The sequence below is a fragment of the Marmota monax genome, unplaced genomic scaffold, assembly GCF_021218885.2.
Source record: "Marmota monax isolate L192 unplaced genomic scaffold, Marmota_monax_Labrador192_F-V1.1 WCK01_AAM20220418_F8-fsc00044, whole genome shotgun sequence".
In the NCBI taxonomy this organism is placed as follows: domain Eukaryota; kingdom Metazoa; phylum Chordata; class Mammalia; order Rodentia; family Sciuridae; genus Marmota; species Marmota monax.
The window spans coordinates 15,207,062-15,221,213 of NW_026695198.1; the positions used below are offsets into that span (position 1 = coordinate 15,207,062).

The 14,152-nt window shown below is 36.5% G+C and overlaps 1 protein-coding gene across 5 annotated transcripts in view; it reads right to left on the reverse strand.

The window, feature by feature from the left end:
- Nucleotides 1-14,152, reverse strand: part of Sgk3 (serum/glucocorticoid regulated kinase family member 3) — a 118,157-nt gene that overhangs the window by 13,564 nt on the left and 90,441 nt on the right. For all 5 annotated transcript variants that reach the window (XM_046428569.2, XM_046428571.2, XM_058574012.1 and 2 more), the window contains 6 exons: nucleotides 10,892-10,949; nucleotides 5,996-6,079; nucleotides 5,762-5,893; nucleotides 885-997; nucleotides 762-798; nucleotides 99-185 (listed from right to left, as the gene is read on the reverse strand). In XM_046428569.2, the coding sequence (XP_046284525.1) occupies nucleotides 99-185; nucleotides 762-798; nucleotides 885-997; nucleotides 5,762-5,893; nucleotides 5,996-6,079; nucleotides 10,892-10,949 (511 nt within the window). The remainder of the gene's footprint in view (nucleotides 1-98; nucleotides 186-761; nucleotides 799-884; nucleotides 998-5,761; nucleotides 5,894-5,995; nucleotides 6,080-10,891; nucleotides 10,950-14,152) is intronic.

Here is a 14,152-nt window from a genome sequence, read left to right on the forward strand (position 1 = left end):
TTTTATTCTACTTTTCCTATTTCAATTTTGTATATGTAAATGTGATTCACATTTGCATCTTATCAGTGATTATATCAATAACACGACATGTTTCTTACCTCCGGAGTCCCACAAAATGTGGTGGTAGTATCAGAAATAGCAATTCCTTCTTTACAAAGCCCAAAATCTGTTAAGACAACATGTCCCTGACAAAAATAGAGGTAGTAAGATAAAACAATGCAGGAACACAAATAGACAATTTTTAAAAAACCCATCTTATTTTTAAAATAAAAAAAATTACAAAAATAGAACACAGAGTCCTGTATACCCTTACCCAACTTCCCCCAATGCTGACGTATCATTGCAGTGCAGTATCAAACAGAAACTGACATTGGAACAACACTGTTAAGACTTACTCAGTTTCACTATTTTGAACATTCACGCTTGTGTGTATACGTGTATGTGTATGTATGTGTGTGTGTGTGTGTGTGTGTGTGTGGTTCTATGCAATATATATGTAGAGATTGATGGAACACCCACCACAATCAAGATAGAGAGCTATTCCATCACAGAGGAATGCCCCTATATTTCTGTGTTCTTGCCCCTTGCCCATCCACCACCCCCCTTGTAACCATTGTGATCTGTTCTCTGTCTCCATGATTTTATCTTCTTGAGAATTTTATATAAATACAATCATTAGTATGACACCTTCTAAGACTTTTTCCCCCACCATAAATAACAAATAATTAAGAACTAGTAGATTTTTACAAGACAATACTTACCACTGAATCCAAAAGAATATTTTCTGGCTTTAAGTCTCTTTAAAAGGAAAGGAAAAAAACAGAGTATTACCTGAAATAAAATATCAAAACAATATTTTTACATATATTACTTAAACAGTTTACCTGTATACTATTTTGATGGAGTGCAAGTAACCCAATGCACTGGCAATTTCAGCAGCATAAAACCTTGCTCTGTGTTCAGGAAAGGACCGTTCTCTTTGTAAGTGAAAAAACAGCTGCAAAATGGGGAAGGGGAGGGTGATTAGGATCCTTCACATAGCATTGGACAAATATATTCAGTAAATTAAAAAGCAAAAATTGTTTTTGACACTTTGAACATCAGCTAAAAATGCACTAAAGCAGAGAGCTGTGACCCTTCCTTGTCCATGTCTCTCGTCCAACAATCATACCATTCTCTCTTCAACCCTGCATTTTTGTTTATCCTTGCTAACTTCACATGCCTCCCCTGTACACCTCTATGCTCAATAATGTGGTGTCCTCACCATTTCAGACCACTATTCTAGGAAAGGTTATCAATGAAGACCAACAGTTTGATACTGCCATGGAATTAACTTACTGGGCCTTTCTGGACTGCTTTTTCATTAAACAACAAACAAAAAAATAGTAGTGGCTAGCAAAACAAATATAACTCACAGATATAATTTGCTTGAGACAGATTCTAGTTTCAGAAAAATCTGAATTAGTTGAGAACATTTAAATACTTGGATTTGGTAGTGGGGGGTGGATTAAAAATTGTGTTTTAGTTTCTTGTGGAGGAATAAAAATGGGAAGTTCTGCCCCATTAGTCCTAAATTCAATGTGATAGCAACTGGCTGGAGCTGAATAGCAACTGGACTCTCCAGTTCATTTTTTTTTCTTTTTTGGGGTACTGGGGTTTGAACTCAGTGGCACTCAACTACTGACCCACATCCCCAGCCCTATTTTGTATTTTTAGAGAAAGGGTCTCACTGAGTTATTGAGTTGCTTAGTACCTTGACATTGCTGAGGCTGGCTGTGAACTTGAGATCCTGCTAGGCACAGTGTGTCACATGACTGTAATCCCAGCAGCTGAGGGAGGCTGAGGCAGGAGGATCAAAAATTCAAAGCCAGCCTCAGCAACTGTGAGGCACTAAGCAACTCATTGAGACTCTATCTCTAAAGAAAATAAAAAATAGGACAGGGGACGTGGCTCAGAGGTTGAGTGCCCCTGAGTTCAATCCAAAAAAAAAAAAAAAGAACTCATGATCCTCATGGCCATTGGGATCATGGGGCATGCGCCTTGCACCCAGCTCCAGTTCATTTCTTTCTTTCTTTTTTTTTTTTAATTTCTTTTTTAAACTTCCCAATTTCACTTTATTTCTCACAACCTGTCCTTTGCCCATTACATTATCTGCCCCCAGGAAGATAACGGACCCCAGGATTCCAAGATGATAATCTCTTCTTGGGTCTTCTCCTATCTTGGAAAATTCCATCTGTATTCCTTTTGGCTCCAAACATTGAAGGGAAGACAGTTTCTACCCTTGGTCCACTATTAATTTTTCTCCAAATAACCTTCCCAGGAAACCTTATCTATTCCAGTGATTCTACCCATCACCTCTATGTTGATGTCTCACACACAGACACTCCCAGTCCAAGCCTCTGCTTGAAGCTGCTCCTGAAAAGATCTCCTACTATTTCTTGAATATTTTACAAGCAAATAAGTTTAATGTCTAAAACAAAGACTCTTGTCTTCTCTCAGACTTACTGCTACTACTGTGTTCTCCTCAGCCCTCTTAGCCACAGGAGGTAACAAGATATTGTGGAAAGAGCATTTGAAGCTGATTAGATTTTGGTTCAAATTCTGGCTCTTCTCTTTTGTGTTCAATCATTCAACCTCTTTGATTATAAAAGATTATTTTGAAAAGATCTTAATTTCTTCTGAAAGGTTGTGGTAAAGATCAGTTATAATATATCCTGACCAAGATAAATGGGGGCTGGCCTGGGATTTACCTACACCGTTCCTTTATCATTAGCCCTTGTATCCAGCTTCTGTTTATCATCTAATTATTTCTGGACTACTTTCTTTTTTTTACCCCTACCACTGTTCTTACTAGCTGTGGCCTACATTACTGGAATATTGTATTTGTTGATCTCCTAATCTCATTTGCTCAATATTCTATTGCTAATAGAATTACTAAAATGAAAGTCTAACCATGTCACTAATAATAGCTCATATGGATTGCTTTGTAAATAAAAAATTGCCGTGCTTGCATAATTTAATCCATCCAACAATTCTGAGTTGCGAAATTAATGAGGAAGCTAAGCTCCGAAAGGCTTGTTTATATACCCAATATCATATGACTTATTGGATATTTAAGTTTGCTCTGAAGAGATGAAAGTACACAAAAAATAATATTACATGTCAAGATTAAAGTGTAAGTATGAAAATGAGGAGGAAATAACAGTAATAACAGTAGGGAACACAGGATGAAACTATAGGGTCTTGATTTAACATTTGAGCAGCCATCTTAAATGTTAACTGCCATCTCATGAGATAAGTTTACCCCCATTAGTGACCTACCCCATGGTACCATAACCATAAGCCAATCCCAGAAGGACATGACCCCTTGTCCCTGGAAAGCCCCATGGTGCCATCAACCTAAGCCAATCCCATGCTATTCTCACCCATCTACCTCTGATGCAAGTACCCCCAGCCTATCCCACAGCGCCACAGCTACACCTCCAAACCCCTACCCAACAAAAGCTCAATACCTGAACATCTCGGGGCCTCTCTCCTCTCTATAAAGGGTTGGCCTTTATTTGTCAACTTTGACAAATAAATCTTTGTGTGGATCTCTGCCTGATCTCTGTCCTTCATTTCTCGTTTGCCCATCTCTTGCTTTCTCACTTTCCTTTCAGAAACCATGCACCTGATGCCTCTGTACTTTCTCTTCATCTTTATTCCTCATCTGCCTCCTACCCCACTCAACTCCTACACCCTCCACTGCATTCTATTTCATTCTCTTAGCAAAGTGCATCTTTTAGATGACAAGCCTATCTCTTACCACCTCTGTCACTCAGTTTATGAGCAGTCACTGTGTAAAAAGGGCTCAGAAGTAAAGTCCTAAAACAGCATGAATAAACCACAGATAAAGCAGGAAACATGCAGTAGGATCTCCTCCTTAGTTACATGTCTCACACAAATATTTCTGTGGGTGGACGTAAGAGAAGGCTTTGTTGCTGGCCGCTGTGGTGCACTCCTGTAAATCCCAGCTCCTGGGGAAGGTGAGGCAAGAGGATTGCCAGTTCGAGGCAAACCTGGGCAATTTAGTGAGACCTTGTCTTAAAATAAAATAAAAAGGGCTGGTGGTGTAGCTCAGTGGTAAAGTCCCCCTGAGTCCAATCCCCAGTACTACCAAAAAAAAAAAAAAAAAAAAGTAGACTCTGCAGTCAGGATGTCTAGATTAAATCTAGAGCCTGAAACTTAAGTAAATTGCAAAGTGCCAAGTCCTCAGTAAAGTCTCATTATCTGTTAGTATTTAGCACACACAAAATAAAGTGACAACCTTCAAGGTAGGAACAATGTGGGCTAATTTGTATCTCTGGAGGAGGACTTAAAATCTTGTCTCTATTTTGGATCTTAAGGGACTTTTGTCATAGATGCAGAGAGTTGAGTAGATTCATTTTACAACCTTGCTCCAAGGTTATGTCTGATCCTTATTCAGATTTGCAGAACAGAAACTCATCTTCCTCCTAGTTCTTTAATCTACAGTTAAATGTACCACATTAATACTGAAATCTCCTTTTTCCTTTCTCTCCTCTGGTATCAGAGGAAAAATATTCCTTTGTAAAAATATGACAGTATCTGTTAGTTAAAATAATTTTAGAGTCATTCACAGGTCAAAGATCAAACAAACTAGCCATGAGGGTAAGAAGTAGAGGAACAGGAGTAGTCAGCTACTTAGAACCTAGAAAAATACCTGACACCTGAGTTCAATTCCTGCCTCCAATTCTTATTTATCACATATTCCAACAAGCTACCTGGCTTCTCTGTGCCTGGGTTTGTCTTATATAATAAAATTGTTCTTAAGATAAAATAATACAAAGAGCCAGAGTGCTGAAACCTAAGTAATACTTGACACATGTTAGCTATTACTGTAATTATTCTAGCAGTATTTTCCAAGTGTATTTCAATATCCTTCTGAATCAGAGTTTTGGGGAATATAATTAATAGATTTAGTTCAAACAAAAAAGGAAATTTTGATATTTTTAAAAACATTATTTTTCTTCATTTAATAAATACTTTACTTAAACTAGGCACGGTGGTGCATGCTTGTAATATTGGCTATTCAGGAGGCCCAGACAGGAGGATAACAAGTTCAAAGCCAGCCTCAGCAACTTAGTGAGACCCTATCACAAAAAAATAAAAAAAACAAGGGCTGAGCTAAGTGGTAGAGTATCCCTGGGCTCAATCCCCAGTATAAAAGAAAAAAAAAAATAAAAAAGAAAGAAAACTCCTTTGTTTAAGGCAGATGTTCTCAAAGTTTAACAAGCTGATACACTATGAATGACCAAATAGATGATACAACATGAAGCATTTTCCAACTGTCTTCATCACGGGGCTTTTTATTAAAGGATCACTGATTAATAGTTTATACATTTTAGAAATGACAGGATGGAGTGATATTTATATGAAACTGTTGAAACGATCATTATCTTAATTACATACCACGTTTTATTCTAATGTCAATATATCACTCTTGCTACACAGCTTAGTGATGAATCTATCCATGGCTTGTAGATTTATATAAGTTTCTTTTAAGAATCTTCCCCACTACGCCATATGCTTAAGGCCCCCAAGTTAACACTTTTCCACATCTTGTACTGTACTCTGTCCCTCAAATATTGTTTTTATTCAACAAACAGCTATTGATAATGTGCTGCTATTTTAAAACTTACAAAAAAATTATGCTTTTTCTTCTAACCATTATCAATATTAGAAAACTAATTACAAAACTCACCTCCCCTCCATTAATAAAATCCAGAACAAAATAAAGTTTTTCAGTTGTTTGGAAAGAATAATGTAATCCAACCAAAAATGGATGTTTCACATTTTTCAAGAGTACATTACGTTCGGCCATAATATGTTTTTGCTGGAAAAAAAGGCAAAGGTTCGACTTGTATTAGACACCAGGAAAACGATTCTATTAATTAAGAAAATGGGCTCAGGAGAAATGAAAGCTATTTTATTTTACCTCTTTTCTGTTGAGAACTATTTTTTTCTGTAATACTTTGACAGCATAAAATTTTCCATCCAGTTTCCGTTTTGCAAGAAGAACCTGTTATAAAGATTGTACAAACTATTAGAAATTTCAATCTTTTTCTAGGAATTATTCCCTTGTCTTGTCAATGAACCAGTAAGTCTCAAATTTTCTAAAGAGTAGGTACACAAGGGATCTAGATAATGTTTTTGATCTGAAAATTGAGCATTACTGAATTCATTTCTATAATGAGATCTTATTAATTTAAGAGCCACAATCTACACTGCATGAGAACTCTGTGTGTCAGCCCGGAGTCTTGAAGAATGCCTGGAGAAAGTATTGAGGCTATAATATAAACCTCGTGGCTATATAAAAAAAAAAAATCAGGAAATGATTTTTAGGTTATCAAATGTATTGTTCTATATTTACATTCATTTTGTAGGTTTTAAATTCCAAAGAGTTCAGAGAAAGAAGCACCATGTATCACTGATTTCTGCAATGGGTTGGGTTGCATGCAGATACTATAAAAAGTCAGAAGGAACCTAGAAGATCTCACCTCAGAAAAAGGAAGACATTCTCAAAGTTTTGCAAATATAGTCGTGTACTGCTTAACATTTTGGTCAATGAAGGACCACGAATATGATGGTATAGACCATATAACTTAGGAATATAGGTGGCTTATGTGAGTACCTTCTAGGACATTTTCTTAATGATGAAGTCATATCAGAACATGTTCCCACTCTTAGGTAATGTATGACTCATCTATAAGGGATTTGAGACCACCTGAAAGTTGAGGAAGAATGTGTGCATGTGTGCTGGAACCCAGGGCCTTGCACATATTTGGTAAGTGCTCTACTGCTGAAGGTGTGTAACTATTAGTAGACATATCCCAAATTTTTTTTTTTTTTTTTTTTTTTTTTTTTTTTTTTTTTTTTTTTTTGAGCTGATCTAAAATAGCAACACTGCTGGAGTTTATTTCTAATACCTCTGTGGTCTTCTTTGCCCAAATCTGTAACTCCAGTATAAACATGTGAAAAACATCAAGCACAATATATAGGACATTCTACAATTTAATGTAGAGCATACTACAATATATTTGTCCAGTAATCCTCAAAACTATTGATGTCATCAGAAAACAAGGCAAGGGCTGGGTTTTGGCTCAGCGATAGAGTGCTCACCTAGCATGTGAGAGGCACTGGGTTTGATCCTCAGCACCACGTAAAAATAAATAAAAGGTATTATGTCCAAATAAAACTAAAAAAATTAAAAAAAAAGGCAAGTCGGAGAAGTTGTCACAGCCAAGAGACATAAGAAGTAAATGTAATGTGTTATCTTGGATGGGATCTTTTTTTTTTTTTAAAGTGGTCAATGGACTTTTATTTTATTTATAGGTAGTGCTGAGAATTGAACCCAGTGCCTCACACATGCCAGGCAAGCGCTCTATCACTGAGCCTCAACCCCAGCCCCTTGGATAGGATCTTGAAACAGAAAAAGGACACATGGCAAAAACTAAGGAAATGTGAACAAATTACAAACTTCTATTAATAATGTCAATATTAGTTTATTAATTGTGACAAATGTACCATACAAATATACAATGTTAATAAGAGGGCAAACTGCATTGGGAAGCACTGGGAATTCTCTATTTTCTGCTCAATTTTTCTCTATGTCTAAAACTGTTCTTTGGTCTCTTAATAAAATACAATAAGGTCTATTATTAAAAATGTTTTGTTCAGGGGCAGGGTTGTGGCTCAGTGATAGTGTGTTCGCCTAGCATGTGTGAGGCACTGGGTTTGATCCTCAGCACCATATAAAAATAAATAAATAGATAAATAAATAAATAAAGGTATGTGTCTGATTACAACTAAAAAAAAAAAAGGTTTTGTTCATAAAGATGGAGTCAAAATATCTTCAGTATGAAAATGTCCACTGCTCAACTGCATTTTTCGCATTTCTCAGTTTTTAGTTCTTGATAGCATTTGACTCTGTTGAATGTTACTTCTTAAAACTTTTTTTCCTCTTCTTGACAACTACCACCTGCTTGGCCTTTCCTTCTCCAGTATTTCAAATGGTTCATGTTCAATTCATTCCCAGAAAATACTTCAAGGAATGTGGCAATTAGAATACCTAGGCCAATTTTTCAGTAGGTTGACAGATTTGGACAACACACTGGTTAAGAAGTCAAATAGACAAACTGGACTACCTTTATTTTCAGTTTATTACGTATTTTTCCAGTAGAATGTAAGTTTTCATGTTTGCTTTTCCTTCTATTTGTGTATTTTTATTCTTTGGTTTATTGCACCTCACTGCCATTTTGTAAGATTTAAAATTTTTATTAAATATGCATATGTATAGAACAACCCACAAGGTCAGCACAGCTCAATAAATTTTTTACAGTGAATACATCTATGTGTAACCACTATCCAGGTCAAATAAAACACATAAGTAACATGAAGCCTTCTTGCCCCACTCCAGTCATAACTCGTGCACCTCCTCCTCAAGGTAAGTACCACTATCTCAACTTGCGATAATTGCTAAGTTTTGTCCTTTTAAAAATTTTATGTAACTGAAATTAAACATATAAGATTGTCTGTTTTTTATTTCTTTGACTCCAAATTATATAATATTCATTCATGTTGTGGCAGGTAACATAGTTTTCATGGCTATGCAGAATATTCCATTACAATATGTATTCACTATTTCATCTATAGTTATTTAGATTGGTCACGCATAATGATTCTACAAGCATGTTTGTACATGCTTTTCCAAGTGTACATGCATTTCTTTTAGAGAGCTAAGCAAAGAACAAATGTTTCACAGGTAATGCCTATATTCAGCTTCAATAATTTAAACCATGTTTCAACAGTATCAAAAAGAAACACCTAGGAATAAATCTAGTTAAAGATATGTGTAAAAGATTCTACAGAGAACACTAAAATATTATTGAAGAAAACTTAAAAATAAACTAAAATAACAAGATTACAACATGATCATGGATTGAAAGACTCAATGTTATAGATGCCAATTCTCCCCAAATTTATCTATAGATTCAATCTGATCCAAATAAAATTCCAACTGATTTTTTGCAGAAATTGACAGGACTCTAGAATTTATACAGATATGTAGAAAGGCTAAGAATGGCCTCTTGAAGAAGAACAAGGATTAAAGAACTTATTCTGTTGGATATTAAGCAACAGTTGTCAAGACAATGTGACACTGGTATCAGGATCAAGGGAACAAAATATAAAATCTAGAAACAGAAATACAAACTATAAAATCTAAATATGGATCTGTACATATGTGAACACTGAATACACGATGAAGGTGACCCTGCAGATCACTGGGGAAAGAATGATCTTTTTATACATTCTGCAAGAATCAGCTAAATATCCACATGGAAAGAAATGAGCTGTGACTCTATACCTCACATTATATGCAAGAATGAATTCTGTTTGACTCTAGATCTAAGAATGATATTTCCAAAACACAATGCCTTTTTTGTTGTTGTTGTTTTTGAGATGGGAAGGGGGTCTCACAATATTATACAGGCTGGCCTTGAACTACCGATCCTCGTGACTTGGCCTCCCGAGTATTTGGGATTACAGGCATTCATCACAGATCCTGGCTAATGCTTTTGTTTTTAATGACAGACTAGCATCCCAACAGATTACAAGCATTTTTAGAGTAATCCTTCTAGCTTTCTGTTGCTTAATAGTAGCATAATGCCCAACATATAGAAATTGGTCAACATATATTTGGTGAATGAATAAATACACATGGGTTTAATTGGTCAGTTTCTGGTCTCAAGGGAATTAAAAAAATAGACGACCACAGACACCAAAATATAAATAAACACATACATATTCATTTTTACTACAGATTGAAAAATAATGCAAAAAGCCCTTAAATATATTAGATGATTTTGTTAAATTATCTATGACACTTTTCCTGGTAACCTTAAGTGGTTCTCCTTCCATAGTACAGTTCAACAATTCAGGTGATACTGTATAAGAATAAGCAGGGTTTTTGCACATTCCTTCCCTTCTCTAACTCCTATTTACAAATGCTTATTTTTGTCTTTCTAGCTTCAGTTTAAATAGCATATCTTCAAAGACACCATCCTTGATGGATACATCTAAGTAGAGATCCCCCCTATAGCTGCCCTATTTTCCTCTGTCACTTCACCCTAGTCTTCATTTCTATCATTGCCCTTTACTGTTTATGTTCACTTGATAGCAAAATTTTTTTTCTGATACTGGAAACTGAACTTAGGGGACTTCTATCACTGAGCTCTGTTTAGCCCTTTCTACTTTTTATTTTGATACAGGGTCTCACTAAATTGCTGAGACAGGCCAAAACTTTGGATCCCCCGTTTCGGTCTCCCAGATAGCAGGAATTACGGACATGCACTATCCCCAGCTATGACTAAAAAATTTTAGTGGACTATTTTCCCCACTAGCTGGTAAGCATCACAAAAGTAGTAAACATGTCAGGTTTTTCAACAGTATCTAAACAGTGCCCACATGAGTACTTGGCACATAGTAGGTACTCAACAAATACTTGTTCAATAAATAAACTTTATTTTAGAAATTGAGTAGATGGCTTATTTCCTTAATTATTCTGTTATCACTTAACTAGGAAATGTTTAAGTTAACATCTTTCCTATTTGTAGGAATGAATCTTAACTTCATATCCTTCAAACAAAAAAGTCCTATGGCTCACACATATAAGAATGCATTTCTTTCTTTTTTTTTTTTTTTGGGTGCTAGGATTGAACCCAGGACCTGGTACATGCAAGACAAGCACTCTACCAACTGAGCTATATCCCCAGCCCCAAAATGCATTTCTTAAGTACTTATTCACTGAATGACAAAACAAAAACATTCTTACCTTGCCAAAGCTGCCTTTTCCAATAACTTTTAAAAAATCAAAGTCAGTTGGCTTCGCACTGAAATAAATCAACAATGACAAGAATTAGCCTCCTACAAATTAGAAAGATGTTAACTTAAACATTTCCTAGTGAAGGATATGGAAAATAAGCCCTGAAGAACTTCCCTTACTGTTCCCCTACCTGCCCTGCCCCACCCAGCCCTAAAAGATGCCGCCACCAAAACTGCTCCCATGACCTGGCCCTGCCTGCCCAAAATAACTAACTCCTCCAGTGATTTGGCTCTGCTAAAAACCCAGACCCTTGTGGTAGCCCCCCTGTGGTGGCCCACTGGCTTTTCCCCCCTCAGATGTGCCCCTGTGGTGCTGGTCCCTGAGGCCTGCCTCCATTTTCTTTTTAAATATTTTTTAGTTGTAGACTGACTCGATATCTTTATTTTATTTTTATGTGGTGCTGAAGATCGAACCCAGGGCCTTGCACATGCTAGGTGAGCACTCTACCACTGAGCCACAACCCCAGCCCCTTCTGTTTCTTTTTGTACTCCCTTTCATGTGCTTTCACCTAGCACCACATTCTTTAATAAATAAATTTAGGTTCAAGATACTTACGTATGGCGATTCCTGTTTTTTATACTAGTATTATTTCATCTTTTTATGTAAGTAATAATATCTACTTTCTGATTACATAAAATATTTTATACCTTCCTTTTTATAAGTCCCATTAAGTTCTATTTAAGAGGGACTTCAATAATATTCTCTTTGGGAGAAAAGGATGGAGATATATCTCTAAACAGAATACACACACACATACACACACACACACACAGTTGTGAGTTCAAAGTAGCTTCTGTCAATTTTATTAACCATGAGCCTCACCAATGTTGTTAATAAGGAAACTAAATAACCATATATTATATACTCCAAGGACTACATGGCAATTCTTTTTTTTTTTGTAGTTGGACACAATACCTTTATTTTATTTTAAAGAGAGAGAGAGAGAGAGAGAGAGAGAAAGAGAGAGAGAATTTTATTATTTATTTTTTAGTTTTTGGCGGACACAAAACCTTTGTTTGTATGTGGTGCTGAGGATTGAACCCGGGCCGCACGCATGCCAGGCGAGCGCGCTACCACTTGAGCCACATCCCCAGCCCCAACCTTTATTTTATTTTTACGTGGTGCTGAGGATCAAACTCAGCGCCCTGCATATGAGCACGCTACCACTAAGCCACAACCCCAGCCCCTGCTTGACAATTCTTTTGAAAAAAAAATTACCAGTTGCAACACCTAGTAAAGATGCAAAGAAAACTTTAGAGTGAAGTCTTTATATTAAGAGTTTTACATAAAAATCACGTATTTTACATTAAAGTTAAAAGCTCATTCTCTTGAATGCTTATATAGGAAAGATAGGAACAGAAAAGCCAAGAGAATACCAAGATTGTCCTTTTGTTTATTTTAAACTATCAGGTAATAAGAGCACTGGCTATATGTAAGCATACACAATGAACAGCAGAAAGTTGAGCTTAAATAGCCAGAAGACCTATTTCTTTCATGACAGTCTGAATTACTAAGTTGTACTAAAGAAAGGGAATAATTCTATTTAGATTTGAAATTTCCATCAACTGATTAAAATTAAAAAAAAAAGACAGCCCAGCATAGTGGTACACGACTGTAATTTCAGTGACTTGGGAGGCAGAGACAGGAGAAATACGAGTCTGAAGCCAGCCTAAGCAATTTAGCAAGACCCTGTCTCAAAATAAAAAGGGCTATAGATGTAGTGCTCAGTGGTAAAGCACCCCTGGGTATCATCCCCAGTAGCACATACACACAAAAATAAAAAGTCAATTCATAGCTGAGAATATCACCAGGACAAGGTTAAATAGTAACAGGAAAAGTTTAATGAGTTAAATATTTAACTAAATTTAGATTTTTTTTCTTCTTTAAAAACCTGTCTTTGGACTGATTTGATCTTGATATGCTAAAATATTAAAATAATTTTTTAAACAAAAGCAAAGATGGCTTGGTGGAACACGTCTGTCATCTCAGTGACTCAGGAGGCTGAGGCAGGAGGATTCCAAGTTCAAGGCAGCCTCAGCAAGTGAGATCCTATCTCAAAAATAAATAAATAAATACATACATAAATAGGTCTGGGGATGTAGCACAGTGGTACAGGGTCCCTGGATTTAATGCCCAGTATGGTAGGAGTGGGATGGGACATGGCAGGGGCCATCAAAAGCAAACAAATGTAACAGTACAAAATGAAATCCCACAGCAGAGAGGCTAAGGTCCCATGGTTAACTGTTGGTAAGGAACTCTTAATTGAAAGCAAATATCCATTTTGTTATGACATTTTGTTCAATGCTATGAATGACAGCAAAGAATGCTCAGAACTAAAACTTCCTTTTCTATTCCCTTTCTTTGGTTTCCTTTGCAGCAACCCTTAGCCCTAGTATGTGTTCTAAACTCCTCCAGCAGTGGTCTATACTGCTGTCCTCTTCTCTAGTTCTCTTGTAAACCCTTTCCCTATCAAGGTCTTGTGCCCAACACCATTGAGACTGCTCACAAAAATCACCAATGATTTACTAAATCCAGTAGTCAATTTTCAGTCTTTATCTAACTGGCCCTATCAGCAATACTAATGGAGTTTAATTACTCCCTCTTATTTGAGACATTCTCTTCTTCTGACATTAGGACACCACATTCCTGGTTTTCCTCCTACCTTCCTGACTTCTTGTTCTCCATTACCAGTTTCTTCCCTGACCTCATGATGTTGAAGTATCCCAGGATCTAATCCTTGGTTCACTTCTTCCATCAGTATATACTCACTCTCCTGGTAGAAAAGGGTAGAGAAAGCAATGTGTCCTGGGATAAAAGATTGCTGTGGAGTTAATCCAAATTAGGATGACAATACTACATTCTTCCTCTAATCCATTACAGACATCACTAATCAATCTGGGTGCTTATCAAACTGACTCAGGCAGCAGCCTGGAATCCTTTGTATTGTGTGTTCTCAAGATGGTGTCTCTATTTGCCATCTCTGGTCCTGTTCAACATTTCTCAGAATGTGTTCTTTAAAATGTCTCCCCTGTGCTCAGATAAATATGGAAATATGAGAGAAATCAGACAAAGTTTAAAACCTTTTAACATTAGTGACACCTAAGGAACAAGTTGGCTAACAACTAGGGTGCACCAACAACACTGAGTATCAGATGAATACCAGTTCAGTCTGTGACAATTTCCACCCCTCCGAAGAATACCCCACAGGAC